General features: G+C 32.5%; 2 protein-coding genes across 2 annotated transcripts in view; one reads left to right on the top strand and one right to left on the bottom strand.

Annotated features, from left to right (window-relative positions):
• Lrch (Leucine-rich-repeats and calponin homology domain protein) overlaps positions 1-18,464 on the bottom strand; it is a 54,907-nt gene that overhangs the window by 17,029 nt on the left and 19,414 nt on the right. The window contains exon 2 of the mRNA XM_085189991.1: positions 11,458-11,602. Coding sequence (XP_085046117.1) covers positions 11,458-11,602 — 145 coding nt within the window. The remainder of the gene's footprint in view (positions 1-11,457; positions 11,603-18,464) is intronic.
• On the top strand, positions 10,282-11,430 carry LOC146541638 (uncharacterized). The gene is made up of 2 exons (XM_085189978.1): positions 10,282-10,576; positions 10,858-11,430. Exons 1-2 carry the CDS (start codon positions 10,363-10,365, stop codon positions 11,385-11,387), a joined length of 744 nt encoding a protein of 247 aa, XP_085046104.1. The 5' UTR covers positions 10,282-10,362; the 3' UTR covers positions 11,388-11,430.

Here is an 18,464-nt window from a genome sequence, read left to right as displayed (position 1 = left end):
AACAACAAACGGCATGAGTAGCAAAAATCTAAGATCTAGGAATGGCTTTCGAAAAGCAGATCTTAGATTAACTAAATATAAACTATCAGTAAATAGGTACCATGTATCTCATAGGGTCAATTAATTTACTCTAAGCGACCGTTATTTTGTACGACGCTGTATCCCGCATATAGCAGGGTAGGCAAAGGGAAACCCAGTGTTAATATACTCCCTGTTGTCCGCCAAATTTTTTCTAGGTTTTGCGTGTTGAGTGGCGCAATTCAACTCCGGACTTTTACCTTGAAGCCAGAACGAACAAATGAAAATATTAATAAATAATAATTCATCGAATCCACAACCACCGCGGTACAGTCACTACGGCCTCAATCCATAAAAGGTTTAACAATAAAACTTCACCAGAAACTCAAGACGAACGGTATGGTCCGATTACAGTGTAAATATGCTTTCTACACGCAAGTAGCCAGACAAGTTTCACCCACATTTAGCGTTGAATTGCTTTTATTGGTATCTGAGAGCATCGCCCATTGAGATGCACTGTTAAGTACGATCCTTTTATTTGTAATGGAAATGCCGTTAAATTTCTTATTTTCTATTCATATTTTATTATATAGGTACTTTGTATTGCATTTAATAACAATAAAATATAGATAAATAGTTTAGAATATTGTTGGAAATAGGTTAACCTATCCCTAACAGACATTTCTTCCAGTTCAACCTATGTGTTTGAGAGAAAGTTAAAATTTTGCAGGACTTTTATTTAATAAAAATGATTTTATGGCTCTATTATGTTTTACATATACAAAATAAAATGAAAGTTTGTTATCACTTGATAAGCTAACACGTTCACCCAATTTCATGCATCATAGAAGCAATAATCGATTTACTGCTATAACGACATGGGACGGCCTTTTGGCTTTGTACTGACTCTATCGCCGGTAGGTACTGATAAGTACTTACATATTTATATTTACTCATTATAAAAAAAGACTGGTAAATTTCAATTAGGAATTATACAATTAGTAGATAAAAATTTATATGTTACAAGGTAACTGTATTAAAAAGCAAAAAACAGAAAAAATATATAGTATTCATATTATATTTTAAAAAATCGGAATAAAGGCCTTTTGCCTTTATTTATTTCTATTTCTAATAAACTACAAGTCTATGTACTTGTACAGTCACATCATTCATTATTATTGCTTACGTAACCGACAATCACATTCTATTTCCTATATCTTAGATAACACCGGTTCTCGGTTTCGATTGTCATTTCTGTTTACCTTTTCACAACTTTACAAGTTACAAGTTAGTTTTTTACCAATAAATGGGCAAAACTTCCACCATTGTTTCGTCACTCAGCACGCGAGTGTCAAGAATGTGAAGAATGGAAGTGTCTTAATAGGAACGAAGTATCCTTGTACTAAGTTGGCAGATTCCCGCACATACTGTTATGTGCCTATCCTATCCTATGTGTGAAGCTTCAAAAATAATGTATCGTATTATAGTTAGTTAGGTACTACGATTGTCTATAAATGAGCGAAAAACAACAACAAAAGTAAAAAAAAACATCGAAATTTATATAAATAAATAAATAATTACCTAACTTAATTTAAAACGTATTCATGAAAGTTTATTAGCCATTATGAGATAAGTAAAATGTTGTAAATCAGCATACCGGAACAAACATTTACAAAAAAACGCCATTTACTTTGCAAATATGCATAATATGATAAAGAGAGTTAGTTGGTATAGTGAACACCTGCACATTCCTTACGATGCAATATATGCAAATGATCTATAACGTATAAGGTTTAAACTTATTATAGGCTATATAAAACTATTATACTAAAATGCAATAAGAAATAAAAAAACATAAAAAATATTTAATGTTCAAAAGTGGTCTTACCTCTAGCGTAAGAGATCTCTTCATAAACGTAAACGTATAGCTTAGTGGTCAGAGAGTTCGGACGGTTTTCCAGACGAGTTCAAAATTGGTTTTAAAAGACATCCATAAGTTAACTACAGCCATATTAAATAAGCTTTAACGATTCCTAAATGTCTATTTGTTTCCAAAATTTTAAAATTTATATTTCCCTATAAAGCATCTTTTTGTGAACTACTTCAAACGAGAACCAACAATTAAAATTTAAATTATTTACAACATAGGAAAGAATTATATTAGAACTTGAAAATTAGAAGTGAAAAACCTCAATCTTAATATTTATATTAAAAATCTCTCTTATTAATTAAAAAATAAAATATTAAAAATACTGCAATAATAACATAATGAATAGGTATATTATAGGTATATGTTCACATACCATACCTATTTACTGAGTAAACAGTTGCAAGATGAGTTCACGAGGGGTTGTCCCCTGAAGTGAGGGGAGGCCCGAGTACCTACTAAATTATCATTTGATGTTTTAATTAAGAACTCGCGTGTTTATTTTAGGATTTGTTCATTTTTGTATCATATAATGTATACATATATTTTTTAAATACAAATTTAAATTTTTTATGAAGTTTAAATATAAACTTGTCATTTCGAGTGTAAATAAATATCATTAAAATATATCTATTTTAATATTGATAGATAAACAAAAGCCAGCAGGTACACTTTTATTTTCAATTCCCAATATTAGCTCTATTTTACGAGGCACGACAAATCTAATAAACTGTAGCCCCACAGTGCAAACTATGTTATCGTTCCGGCAGGGTGGATCAAGGTCGATGCTATATTGATTATTTCTAGTCCATGCCGTGGGGAAGCTGCGAGAATTGAGAGGATATCATATATTCGTATTCGTTATACTAAATGTTTTACACAATTTTCCCCTTCCTGCTATATCCTTGCTATAGTAAGGTAGGCCAGATCATAGTTAGTTAGATCTGAGTGGTAAGACTTTCCGTTCTCCGCTTTCCACCAGAGTTCAAGGCATTGCGTGTTGAGTGGTGGATGCCAGAAAAGGGGAACGAATGTAAATCATTTCCCCGAGTGGAGTCGAACCCACAGCCATCGTGTTATAGTCCAATGCTATCCTATAGCGCCACTATAGCGTCTTTAAATATACCATATAAAAATCATATAAATAGCTATAATAAATAAGTTATTCAAGTCCATAATTGTATTAAATTCTGTTCTGAACTTTTAACGATGCCTTGCAGGTTTATTTATAAGTACTTATCTAATTGTTGTGATATTTCTAAGTCTGAAGAATAATTTACTTAACCTTTACATCGAAAAGTTTTTATCGTACAAAACCGCAACCTGTATGATTTTTAAATGTGAAAAGTCATAATAACAATGCTATGTTTTGAATTGTAATACAGGCTTATTAATCTTAAATTGCTTAACAAATTGGTAACTTATTATCATAATTTTATAATTTAACGCATTATTACCATTTAAATGTTCACAGATAAAAATCAGCTGTTGTGAAATTTTGAAATTGTGTTAACCTCAAATTAAAACTTTACTCAATAACTAACTTAGATTAAATTATATATGGCCTCATACTCAAAAAAAAATACTCATTTTTAAATAATTACCTATAGATAATTAATAATTACCGTAACGTTCTATGATATCAGTTTCAAGAGACGCGGGTTCGATTCCCGCTATGTTGATTTTTTATATATAATACCTAAATTTCCAAATAATGACTGCGCACACAAACAATTGATTTCACTGATAAAAAAAAAACAAAAAAAAAAACAGTTAACAACTTGTTTCAAGTTCCGACAGTTACGCAAATTTCACAATACATTCACGCGTCCCATTTTCAATGTATTCTGTATGGCGAGCTCGTCATGGTCGAAGAGAGAATGACAAAGTGCACAGAACGAGTGAGTTATTTTTACTAAGTATTTTATGGTTTTAGTATATATTTAAAAATTTATGTCAAATAACTTCTGAGGCCGTCGTGGCGTAGGGGCACAAGGGTGTGACTGTACGCGGACGGTTGTGGATTCCATTCTCACTTGAGGGAAGACTACATAAACATTATTATATTGTAAAGCCTGAAGCTGATTAAATTTAAAATCTTTTGTATACGCACAAAAAACTAATCTAGTGTAATTTACAAATAGTTTCCTATGTATATAAATTATATGTTGTGTCGATCATAAGGGTGGAATTTAGAACGAAGGATGTGGGGTTCCAATTCTATTTAGGGGCAAAATATTTATAACTATAAAAAGTCCTAAAAATATTTCATCCCCATGTCTCCCCTAACGAGAAAAACCTAGAGTACCTTGAAAGATCAATTGACATGCATTTCAAATACGAAAATATCAGTTCTGATTCTTGTAGATGTATAAGTTTACTAATAGTCCCTACATTGTTTTGGTTCCCGGAACAAAGCGCGACACGCCAACCAATTTGGACATAATTGGAGCAAATTGACTTTATTTTGGTAACTGCCAAAGTAGGCACGCAATAACGTTTGTACCTATATCTATTCTATTCATATACTTATACTTTATAGATTTTTCAGCTTTATCGAGGGAACCTGGGAACCTAGTATTAAGTCACTTCGTTCCTCACTTTCTGCCTAATTCTAAACTCAACGCCGCACTTTGCCTCATTGGTCGTTACCAGGGAGAAGAAATGAAAATATTAAATATTTATTTTCTTCGAGAGGGAATCGAACCCACAACCTGCCGCGTTTACAGTCTTACGCTTATGCCCCTACGCCATTGCATAACAATTAAATTCTTTTTTAAGTTTCATATATAAATTAACACTATTCAAAACAAATATACATATACTAGCTTCCTCTTAGGGCGATTAGTTTATTTAAGCGATCGGTTTCAAAAATGTTTACTTAATAAATAAAAGTACCTAAGTATCTAAACAAACATGGACGGACAAACAACTCTAATACAATATGTATATATTTACTATAAATATACAAGAACGACGTTATTCTCGACGCGTGTTACGTATACTGGTAAAATTCGTAAAAGTAACGGCGTTATCATTAGCACGCACATTGTACACGGCAGAGTAGTCACATGGCTTAGCTTCATTACATGTTATTGACTTAACTTTTTGTTCTGTTAATTGCTTTTAACTCGGTAGTTTGCAATTCGATTTGCGCGTGACACGTTTTTTCAGAAATAAGTGAAGTCGCGATTAATCGTGAGTCATTAGTAAATAGTAAAATTGTGTTGACGCATATTATAAAGGCCAAGGTGGCACAGTGGCAGTAAATGCAATAGTCGTAGGTTGGGCCCTAACTAAGGGAATTATTTGTTTTAACTTTCATGTGAATGAAATCATATCTGCTTATCTCGAAAGAGTGGAGAGTGGATTGCCTATATATAAGGTTCCCGAGGCCCCCCTGATGATATAGCAAGTTCTCTTTTCTAAAAAGTACACAATGTTAGAACAGGATTGTTAAAACAATACAAATTATGCAACAAACATTATTTAAACATTAGGCAAATCCTAATATAGCCTATCTTTTAAATAATTTCCATACATTAAAATTAACACCAACTAGGCTATGGCAAACACACCATTAGCTCTACATACATGGGGACCGTGACATCTCGGTCGTTCACCTCGCCCACTGATCTTTAAGCCGACCTACAAAAACGTTTTGTTATCACATACCTAACACTATTTTCTTTACAGAAATAGACGTGACAGTGACAAGTTAAACTATAAAAGTAATGGCTAGGACTTTTAGGCTTTATGTTTTATTTTAGTGTCACGCTGTATCCCGCACACAGTAGAGTTGGCAGAGGGAACCTAGTGTTAAGACACTTCATTCCACATTTCGCGCCAAATTCTGGAGACTGCCTGTTGAGTGGCGGAACCCAACGCCGAGCGTTAACTCGATACAAGAGGGAAGAAAATGGGAATATGCCATAACCAGTGCCACGATTGGCCTCAAGTTTAGTTTTATATATCTTTTTGTATAAAGCGTACAAAGTAGGGCATGAAGCAATTTTTTTATCAACAGACATGTCTAGATAAACGAAGCGCAGGTTGTTACGACATTCAAAAAAGTAAATGTTGATATTGTTTAATGTATTTTTTTTTTGTTAAGAAACTTAAAATACCGAAATTAGTAATTTATTTTGTCATAATTTAGTTGTTTTTAAATATTGAGTTGAATAATATTATTTTGTTTTGGTGGTTTGGATAGACCTTTGAAATTGAGGCAGCGGGTGACCGAACTCCGTTTGGGAACGTTACACCTATTGGTTTATTTAATCTGCAAATTCAGTAAATCCGTAAATATTTTGCAAAACTGAATTCATAAAGTACGACTAGAGTTAGACTAGGAGATTATTTAGGTTAACAACACTTTTGCAGGAAGTCCAGTAAAAAAAAAATACAAAAATGTATGTCAAAACGGCACAGTTAGAAATATGTGTCACGTACTACGCCCATTAATTATAGATTGCGACTTCTATTCAATTCTATATTAAATTTATTTATCTAAATTATGGTATTTCAAATTAGTCAATATGTTTAAATTAGAAAGTTATTTAGTTCAATTCTTAACGTAATAGCGATAGCAACTAAATAGATGATTTACTAATCTTCTAAATAAGTATAAAAACTATAAAGAAAATATCATTCACCAAGAATCCGCATAGGAGGACGTAGTGGGCGGGCATTTCCCAGCACTTTACAAAATGAATTACGACGCTTTCTACTAAATTACAATAAAGAGAAAAGAAAGAAATCACTTAATTGATGTAAACTCGCGAATTAACGTTTACGTTACAATAGGTATATTGATATTTAGCATGCGACGAACAAATCGAGAACGTATTGAGGCGTGTCGAATGCGCATACATTTAGCTTACCTTCGGTGGTTCTTGTGACATAACATTACTCGATGTTCGCTATTATGTAACGTTTTGCGGTATTTCAGGTTTTTGACCGACTTCAAAAAGAGAAGGTTCTCAATTAATTTAAATCGTTCTTCAGTCAAGAAGTCAGTGACTTTCCTTTGTCACTGGGTGAATGTGTAGATTGTACAAACGGGAAGTTGTCTTATTAATTACGAAGTCAGTGCTAAACATACGTCTTTATTGTAACTCGTTTCCTATAGGTTTAATGGAAGGAAGTAGTGTTTAACACATTTTCTTAACTGTAATTTTCATTAACTAAAATTACACACAAATACAGTTGGCTGAGAAGCACAAGATTAATAGCATTTCCATTGGAAAAGCCTATATCTTGCATAGAAAGGAGATTAAATCTATGACTTTCTGGAAGTCTTTTTAAAACGACTATTTAAATTATTTACTATATATTTTATTTCTAAGTAGGTATAGATGTTTATTATTATTCACTTATCGTTAGTGAATTACACTGATAAAAACATTTCCACTTCAATGAACTCCGTATTTAAGTCTTCCAGTCGAACGACCGATGGTAAGTTCACGGTCGAATGTTAAGTAAGCGATATTTATATGGGCATACGTATAATAATATCAAATTTAAATTTATAATATCAAAGGACAGCTTGTGGTATGTGGTGATCTTGTTTTGATCACGAAATATTATAAAATTGTCAAAACGTAAAATCTAGTATAACAACAACTCAATTATAATAAATTCATATTAATAAACGTTCTGACAACGTTACGTCCTCAGTACAAGTGGCGTAATATCAAAATTTGGCCAGTCCCAAACCAATTTGTGTAAAAGGGCAACGCCTTCTCGACAATCGCTCTGCAATCTATTTATAAAGCACCATCAAATTCCTACATTAATTTTGAATTTATCACACATGCGAGCTTTTGGGTAATAAAATAGCTCGGCTAAAATTTTAACTTATATTCAGTTCTTCTCATTTAGCAACTGCCGAGTTTCTTTCTTCGTTCGTTCAACTGAACTATTCGAGTTCCGAGGTAGCAGGTTCATGTGAAACTGTTTTGATTTCCTAGATTCCTAATAGCCTATGTGAAGAAATATTTTGTAAAAAAAAAACTTTATTAAACGATAGCTCATCGACAGACAAGCTGTTTTTACTATAGGTATCTATTTTGTAAGAAGTTGTCACTCATGTAACCGTAGAAAGCTGACAAAACGATACATGCGAGTAGTCACGTTTAACAGAATAAAAACCAGTTTCAAGAAAGCTTTGAAGAAATTTGGATGTCTCTATTCACTTGTCATAATATAATGTGCATCAGATCATCATAGCAAGCAGGATTACTTGTTTTATCTAAGTTAATTTAATGTGTTGAATTTTAATATATTTTTTAAAACAAATATTATAAATTGTTTAAAAAATGTATATTTATATATTAATACACATTTTAAAATATTATAAATACTATAATTGAGGCCAGTCGTGGGGCATGAAGCCGAAAAAATATTAAAATTGTCTGACGTCAATATAAAAAAAAACACTCAGCTTAAATATTGGAGACTAAATCAGAATAAAATACATGCGAAATACACATATTTTTTTATTGGATTTAGTTCATATGTTATCAGAAAAATAATTAAAATTATTTAATATGTCTAGTCGAACTTGAAATACAAGCTTTTAATTTACAGTTCTATATGTGTTGTAAACAAATAGATGGCGACTATCCCCCTACTGGCCACATTATTATGAGGATTAACATTAGGTTCCCTCTCCCTATCCTGCTAAATACGGGATACATCGTGAAGTTGATTTATTTAGTGAAAGCTTATCAATTGTGGATCAATGGTAGAAATGTTATCTATTGTTGTGTATTTGTGCCATAAGCCAGGTACCGGCGAGATAGCCTAAAAGCTTTGTTTGAATTTAACGCCCACTAAATTTCGCCCGAAGTGTGTCAATTGTATGATTTATTGTAACTAAGGCTGTACATATTGTTAGAATATCGAAACTAAACTCATAGCTAGTTGTAATTCGCAGAAGTAAGAAGTATAACTTTAAATATAAAAAATTGTCAATGTATTGGTTAACTTAGATTTTTTTTTACTTTTATAATAATTATAAAATCTGACCAGTAGTTCCAGAGATCTAAGCGTTTAAGCAAACAAACAAACTCTTTCGCTTTATTATACTAGTATAGATTAATTCATCGTAAAATTTTTAGTAAATTAAAAATGTCGCATTTATTATTACTTACGGAACATTTAATTCTTGGATCAGATGAGTAAATGGTGCGTCAGGTGTTTTCAAGTGAACTGACCTATTTTTATTTATAAATAAAAATACTGTATACTCAATAACATTGATAAGCCTTATCACTGAGATATCTATAGATCGATATTTTACAATGTTCATATGCGCATATAGAATGAATGAAACAAAATATATTAACAATGTTTGACGTGTTTTATATTAATTAAATAAAATAATTTTAGCTTGAAGCTATTACAATTTCCGCCGAACTCTGGATGCATAGCGTGTTTGAAAACCGTACTTAGCTCTGAAACCCGTATCGAATTAAAATCCGTACTTAGCTCGACACTAGAGCGAAAAAAATAAAATATTTCATTGCCTCGAGTAGGAATCGTACTCACAATCTGCCGCGTTTACAGTCACACGCCTGAGCCACTGCGCCACGACTGGTCTCAAATTTACACATTATGACAATATAATAACGATAACAATATATCTATTATTTTATAATATGTTGTATATTTTCTATGTTCAAAGTGTTATTTTTTAAAAATTAAAATTTACATAGAAACAAACCCTTTACTTCTCCAAATTTTCTCAACAAGTAAAAAACGTTATTGGGTAATATTACGGCGTTTAACGTTCGACGCGTTTGGCGCGGCCGACCGCCGCGTGCCCGAGCGTTCCCCCCGACCGCTACGCTACTTCGCGTCGTTCAATACTCTATTCGAAAGAGTAGGAGGTCCATATTATTGATGAAGCTTTTTATATCATTATTTTTTATTTAGTTCTTCTATTAGAGTAAACAAACAATGTTTACTATTATGAATTTATTAAAAAAATATTTGTTGCAATGCAAACAGTATTGTTAAGTAATGAAAGCACTCTTTATTACATTATCAAAGTTAAAATTAAAACCTTTTTACTAAATGACAACCCTATATAAATTCCTCATTACTCAATTAAATAAAGTTTTGACGTAATGAAATGACATTGCGACATACATTAAGAACTTGAATGGAATTAATTAAAAAACAAATAATAATAGTTGCCTCTACCACATGTTTTATAGCGAACAAATAGAACATTTACTTTAAATAAAAACATATACATTTATCCTGTTTGGAATATCATAGCCGTGGCCAACCTACTAGAGTTCGGACGCCATTTTGAACCGCACGCCGCGTTCCCCCGCCGCGCGTCAGTCGCCCGCCGGCCGCCGCTCGTGTAGACAGCCCGCGTTCGCACGCTCAAATCAAACATCATGCCAGAAACTCTCCAAGTGGATACTGTGCAATTCGAATTCGATCCAGAGCGTCTCATTGAGGAGGTGAAAAAACGCCCGGGCATATGGGACTTTGAGCACGTAGGGTACAGAACAAAAAGTATAAGGCACAAGCTATGGATGGAGGTCGTTGGCGAGTTAATGACAAACGACGACGTACTACAGATTTCAAAGAGTGAGATGCGGGAACTAGGTAATGCGTGTTGCAATATTCGTGTCAAAATTAACTAAAGCTAGAATTCACATGGTGAACTTAGATTTCGATTGTGCGATTGTAGTTGCACAATGTAACTAGAATGGGAAGAATAGAATTGATAAGATTATTTCATCTGCTTTTATATGCTATTTAAGAATTGCAAATTCACATAATAAACTTGTTACTAGTTTCGTTAACTAAAAGTGGATCGATAAGACTATTTTTTCTCAAATTCGCATTATCTATGTTGTTTTTCATAAACATAAAATTTATTACAGAATTACAACTTCAAAAAAGATGGAAAAGTATCAGAGACTGCTTCCAAAAGTATGTCGCAAATCCCAACAGAACAAGGCGGCCGTACATATATAGTAAACTATTGGAATTCCTGTTAAGACCGGAAAAGAAACAAAAACTGAAAATAAATGACGTTTCAGCAGAATCGGAAGATGGACGAGTAACGAAGAAAGTTTGGAAACCAAGAAAAAAAATAAAATTATCAAAAGAAAGTTCCGAAGAAGATAATGATGTTACCTGTAATGACGATTCCGATTCTAATGAGGGCTCAGTGGAGCTACCCAAGCATAACGCAAGTAACAAGGAGTTCATTGATGATTTCGCGTTCGCGAGCGTAGACACGCCTACTAAGACAGATCCACAAGACGATTCAGACAAAATGTTCCTTTTATCACTTCTACCACACTTGAAGTCAATACCAGAGTCGACGCGATTGAACGCCAAGTTGGAATTAATGCAGGTTTTGCGTAATGCAAATTATCAAACGGCGGTTCAACATAAATTACTCTAGGCATATATATTATTTGTTAAATTAAATTTGTATATATATTTTCTTTTAATTGTTTTTTTTAAATATTTACCTTAAATCTAAGTATGTGAGTGATTGTAGACCTCCAACTGCATCCGGTATGTTTCTGATGATATTTTGTGATAATAACAACTTTTCTAAATATACAAAAGTTGTCACTTCGTCTGGCACCTCACTGAACCGATTTTTTGACAAATCTGAAAAGAAAAGAAAATCAGAAATTGTATATTATAGTAACAAATAAATAGTGGGGTGTAATTTTATAGCTCCGTCAGTTTATGACATGAAGGGGAGACACGTAAGCAAAGGAAAACAATATATCCTTTCACGCGGCTTAGGTGGTTTTGTGGCCATTATTTTGGCTTTAGTTACTTAAGAAGGGTCGAGTCGAAGAATGGTTTCATACACAATTTTTGTAAACTATACTAATAATAAGAACATAAAAAAAGTCATCGCCGATATAGGGAGCGGTGTTATCTCACTTTAATCTTGACGTTACGCAAAAAATACTTATATCTACAAGATACGCATCTTAAATCAACAATCAAAAAATACTGTTTAAAAGTTTCCAAGGCTTGAATATTTTTATAAGATTTCGCTTATTTAATTCTTGGAACACGCATATTAGCATTTTTACAATGGTAGATAATGATGCGGCAGGAAGATCTCTTTCAAATTTAGATAAGGTAATAAAGTGTTATTATCATACAATCGTAAATTACAATAACATAAAGTCAACAGAATATTAAATGTAACTTTACAATTTACATTCGGCATAAAAAAATATGTTTTGAATTAAACTGAAAAATATAAAATAGTAATAATAATGATAGACAGAGAGAAGTCAGTGTTAATACACTCCATTTTTCACTTTCCGCCCGAATTCAAGACATTGTGTGTTAAATGAGTTTGAAAACACACGTTTAAATAAATACATAAAAACACAATATAATGTAAAGCAATCTGTTTCAATTATAAAGCTAAATGGTTAGAATCATTATAATAATAATAATTAATCTAATGGTGGGAACTGTAGATATAACAATAAGCACCAGATACGAGGTTCGATGGCACCGGCTCAGGTGGAAGGGTTCATTGTGGTGGGATTTCATTGCAACAAGTAACCGCAAACGCAGCTATTACAAGATCTAATATCGTCTAGTTTATCATATTGTTTTATTTAAACAATACTTGTTGTTCCTATGCCAAGAAAAAAATAATAAATGAAATAAGTTTCATACATTGATTGTCTAAATTGTTAATTTTCTTTCTTGCTGATAAAGTTAATAGCTGTTAATATTAAATCTTGTAAGGTTTATACTATAAATAGTTTTTATATTATTTGATAATAATTTATTGTAAGCATAAGTAACGTTTAAACTAATGTTTATTGAATTAATTATTACAATAAATAACAGGTGTTTTGGTTATTATAAGAAATATGTATGTAATTAGCTATACAGTTCCAAACTTAAGTATCTACTATAGAGTTAGACATATGCAAGTATACTCGTATAGTACAATAGAATTAATGCTTCCAAAACATTACAAAATACACAAGAATTCATTTAAAACTATTACAGATAATTCCCAAGTGATATAGAGAATAGATTCAGACAATGCAATTCGCTACTTGAGACAGGATGTCCATAGGGAAATTAAGCTTTGCAACTAAATTCGATTTTACAATCACTGTTTGGTCTTATTTGCCTATGACAAAGACTCCTTAATTCAAAAGTCTAGAACAGTTTATTTTCTTTTTTTACGAAATAAATATTGCTATAGACAAAAAAGCATAATCTAAATATCTGAAAGAAGGTTCAGGCAAAAAAATCTCAAGTAATCCTAATAATCTTTCTGAAAGCCTTAGTCGCTTACTTACGTTCAATTCGCCTACGGTGCATTAGCCTTATACATACTAAATGCACCTTACAGCGAGCAGGGCAAGAGACCTCGCCTTTGATAATAATTATATGGTGTAGTTTCCGGCGCGTATAGCAAATACAATTCTTCGGTACTAAAAGTGACTCACATGAGACAACCAAGGCTGAATAACCTTTTGATATGCCGGCCTGTGCATCAACTATAAACAAATCGCTTAATATAAGGAAACTGAGTGATGTGTAATGGGTACTAGCTTGTATGTCCTCTATGCGAATATAAGAAATAATGGTTAATTTGTATGTACTTCAAATGATAATTATTTTAAATTGTATTTTTATATATTTAATCATTATAAATATTTACCTAAATATATTATGATTATCGTAAAAAGATCGCGAGGCAGAATCACGCCAATACATTTAAGAACGTTTTGTGATCTACTGGAACCTGCTACTTAAGATGAAGTTTCGCTACATTTTATTAAGCAATAATATGAATAGCACTTCATAGTGTAATGAAAACATAATAAACGTAACAAAAAAAAATATAACAAAACAAATGTTAAAGACAAGACAAGTAAAAGTGGTTGATTTAATGCGTTTAATAAAGCGCGGCGTTGAGTTCCGCGACTCAACACACAATGCTTTAACACTACGTTCCCAGCTATACGCGAGATAAAGCGCGAAACACACAAAAACTTGAACTCGCGCGTCTTGGAACCGTCTAAAAAAAGTACCAACGTTTAATAAACACTATGGAACAAAAAAAGCAGCGCTTCAATTTCGATGATGTAACGAAACTTTAAATTGAATGTGGCACAGCTAAACTCCTGCGCATCTTTGTAATAACGATAATACAAGGTAACATATTTTTCTTTGTATTGGTTTATAATTATATTGGACTAATAATGAGCGTACAAAGATCGCCTCGCGGTCAGAACCTTGGGCCTGGTAGTCCCGTTTCTGGTTCCAGCGTGTCGCAACCGGATTTATCGAAATTAAGCACAATAGCAGCTACACAAGATGCACAGATAACGTTTCGCAAGAGAAAATTCTTACCCGAAAATGAGTGCGGATGTTCCATAGAAATAAAGGAGGTTCGCTCGGAATTATCTCGTATAAGCTCACTTCTAGAAAAGTATGTGGATTCTAACGAACGGATCATGACTAAAATGCAAGAAAGCATAGCTGAAGTGAAGACGGAAATTGTCGAATTGAAGTCAAGTAACGAACAGATTATGACCTTAGCACGCAGCAATGTAACACAAATAAATGAGATCAGAGCATCTGCATCTGTCATTACTGAAGAGCAAATTAACCTGAAAGGTGAGGTGTCTAAATTGTATAAGCAAATATCCTCAGGAGAAAATGTAATTAAGCAGCTACAATCTCAATTAGATACCTTAAGAAGCTCTCCATCGTCTGCTATGATCCATGAAAATCAACTAAGTCTGAATGAGCAAATCATGAAAGAAATACAGGACCGTACTAGCAGAGAAAAAAACATTATAATCGTGGGATTGCCTGAGCAAGATGGCATTAGTACACTGTCAGGAGTATCTAAAGACGAGTCTGAAGTTATAAAACTATTATCGACGGTAGATAGCAACCTACCGAACCCAATCAAAGTCTTCCGACTTGGAAAGTACTCAATTGGAAGAACTCGTCGCGTCAAAGTATGCTATGACACTTCAATGCCTGTAAAAAATCTTTTACGGAACAAAAATAAGGTACCAGCACCTATTAAGTTATTCTCAGACCAGACTCCAGCTCAACAAAAGTTTTTAAAATACATCCAAGAAGAATTAGTGCGTCGTCAAGACGGTGGAGAAACTGACTTAACTATTAAATATATTCATGGAACACCCACAATAATTAAACAATCTACAAAAAACTTAAAATTTTAGATAATCCAAACGTATTGAGCTCAGAGAATAATACATATCAAATCATAGATAACTACAATATTTTGCAGACCAGTAAATCTCGACTGAATTTTTTCTACTTAAATGCACGCAGTATTCGAAAAAAAGGCAAATTAGATGAACTCAAATGCATTTTACGATCGATACCGACCACCATACATGCCATTCTTATAACGGAAACCTGGATCTCTTCTGAAATACAAGCTTTACAATTGAAGATTGATAATTACTCTCACTATTATAACTACCGGACCGATTCCAGAGGAGGAGGAGTATCAGCATATATTCACAACGATTTGAAACATTCTTTAATAGAATCAACCTACTCGGGCGGAAACAATTATCTGTGGGTTAAACTAGAAAGGTATTCACTAGATATTGGAGTTGTATATAACCCTGGGGACACTAACTACAGAGACTTTCTCGAAGTATATGGATCCCAATTACAACAGCGAAAGAGAGCCTTAGCATTCGGAGACTTTAATATTGACCTACTTGCCAAAGATAATCATTCTAAACTATATAAAAACTTACTTAAAGAAGCTGGTCATATCATACTGAATAAAATAACTAAAAAATACTGCACCAGAGAAGTTACTACTAAGAAGTCAATCTTAGATCACGTAACCACGAATTTAAGGAACGACAAGTACCACATGGCATTAATTAACTCAACACTATCTGATCATAAACAAATATATTTAGAACTTAAGAAAATTAAACCTCCACAAAAAATACGAACACAATATGAAGCAATTAATTACAAAAATCTGTACAAAGCAATAGAAAACGTAAATTTTCAGGAATTAAGTAATGATTATACACAACTTGAAAATAAATTAATATCCTGTATACAAACAAATAAAATTCTCAAAACTAAAATATTAAACACACCTCAAAACGATTGGATTAATAAATACATCATTGACGAAATTAATCAACGTAACACATTATGGGCTAAATGCCTTAAAACACCCCACGATAATAATTTACAAGAAAAATTTATCCTAAAAAAAATTCAAGTAGCTAAACAAATTCAAGACACAAAAAACTCTTACTACTATAAAGAATTCATAAAATGCGCCAAATATCCGAAAAGGATGTGGAATTTAATCAACTCTCTAGCAGTAAATAAAATCAGATCTAACCATACACCTCCAAAATTAGTAGTTAACTCTATACATATTTCTGACCCAACTAACATATGTCAAACCTTTAATAATTACTTTGCCACAATAGGGTCGCAACTAGCAGATAAGATACCTAAACAATTTCATAACGATACCACCCCAGCCCTCCCTAAAATAGTCCCTCAATTAACTTATGAGTTTTCTGTTTTTAAACCATGCACTTCCATGGAAATCTTAAAATTAATTAATAATCTAGATTCGAATTGCAGCACAGGTATAGACGGAGTAAATACAAAATGTTTGAAGTGCATAAAACATATAATAGCACCTAAATTAACTGAGTGTTTTAATAAACTTTTATCCCAGGGAAAGTTTCCTGATACGCTAAAAGTCGCGAAGGTAACTCCAATTCATAAATCTGGGTCTACAACGGACCCAGGCAACTACCGGCCAATTTCCGTTTTGCCTGTCCTATCAAAATTATTAGAAAAAATAATATACAATCGGTTAGAAACTTATTTGAATTCCATGAACTTAATTTCGGAAAGGCAATACGGATTCAGACCAAAAAGCAATACACTATCTGCAATGATCGATTTAGTTACTAAAATTAGATCCAATATTGACAATAAAAAATATGTCTTGGGGATATTTATTGATCTAAAAAAAGCTTTCGATACAGTTAGTCATACCCTTCTTATAAAAAAATTAGAAACTCTAAAAATTACAGGAATTGCCTTAAATATGTTTAAGTCTTTTTTAGATAATAGATTTCAGGTGGTGAAAATGGGCAATAACAAATATCAAAGTAGTATTGTTCATGTAAATTACGGAGTTCCACAAGGCTCAATTTTGGGCCCACTGCTCTTTTTAATCTATATAAATAATATTACCGAAATTGGGCTAAATGGGCATCTCACTCTATATGCCGATGACACCTGTCTATTTTATTTTGGATCATCTATGACCACTATCATTGCACAAGCTCAAGAAGACTTAAACAGGCTATATACATGGTTCCAATACAATCTTCTAACCATAAATATCTCCAAAACATGTTACATAATTTTTAAAGCTAAAAATAAGCCTATTTCCTTACACAAACCGCTCGTTATTAATAATCTCCCAATTAAGCAAAAAACCAGTGAAAAATACCTCGGAATAATTATGGATAGCACATTGTCTTGGAACGCACACTTAAATCACATATCAAACAAACTCTCGACGCTGCTGGGATCACTGCGTAACATTGTAAGGTGTATACCGTGTAAAATGCGCTACGTCATTTATAATACGCTAGTCAAGCCCCATTTGCTGTATCTGGTTGAGGTTTGGGGTAGTGCCGCCAAAACTAAATTATCAAACATACAAAGAGCTCAAAACAAATGCATTAAACTGATATTTAATTATCCACGATTAGCATCAACAACAAAAATTTATGAATACACAAAAATAATGACAATTCGCCAACTGCACGTCTACAACATCTGTATCTATATACGAAAAATACTTAATAAAACCGTACACAGTAATATATCCTTTACTAAAATACAAGATGTTAGTGGACGCTCAGTTCGTGAATGCCGAGCTAGTTTATTGGTGCTGCCCAGAACAAGGACCAATTACGGTAAAAAAATGATAACTTTCGAAGGAGCGCAATTTTACAATAAAGTACCATCACTTATAAAAAATGTTAACTCATTTAACACATTTAAATTTCAATTGGCTAAATATGTTCGCGATAATTATTAACAATGTGTTAAGTAAGTACAAAATTTACTATTTTTGTCACAGCAACTTAATCTTAAATTATTATAAGTTTGTATTTGTAAATGTAATAATTGACAACGACAATTTAACTATTGTGTTAAAGTATCGTTCTCAAGTAAGTGGCTTAGGTCTTATTGAGAATAAATGTCTATAAACTGAAAAAAACTGAAACCAAGTACGGATACATCGTCAATCTTAACCGGCACATGTAAATAAACGCAGCTTACGGTTTTCTTTTATACATTGATTTAGTACTAAATTTAAATTGAACTTAAAAATCTTACGTTATTTTTTATTATTATTAGAATTAGCCTATAATTTTTATAAAAATCAAAATTAAAAAAATCAGCT

The sequence above is a fragment of the Heliconius melpomene genome, chromosome 1 (assembly GCF_056956725.1).
Source record: "Heliconius melpomene rosina isolate 202511_hmr_F chromosome 1, ASM5695672v1, whole genome shotgun sequence".
Taxonomy (NCBI): Eukaryota; Metazoa; Arthropoda; class Insecta; order Lepidoptera; family Nymphalidae; genus Heliconius; species Heliconius melpomene.
Note: the sequence above shows the minus strand (reverse complement) of the source record. Positions and strands in the feature narration are given on the sequence as shown.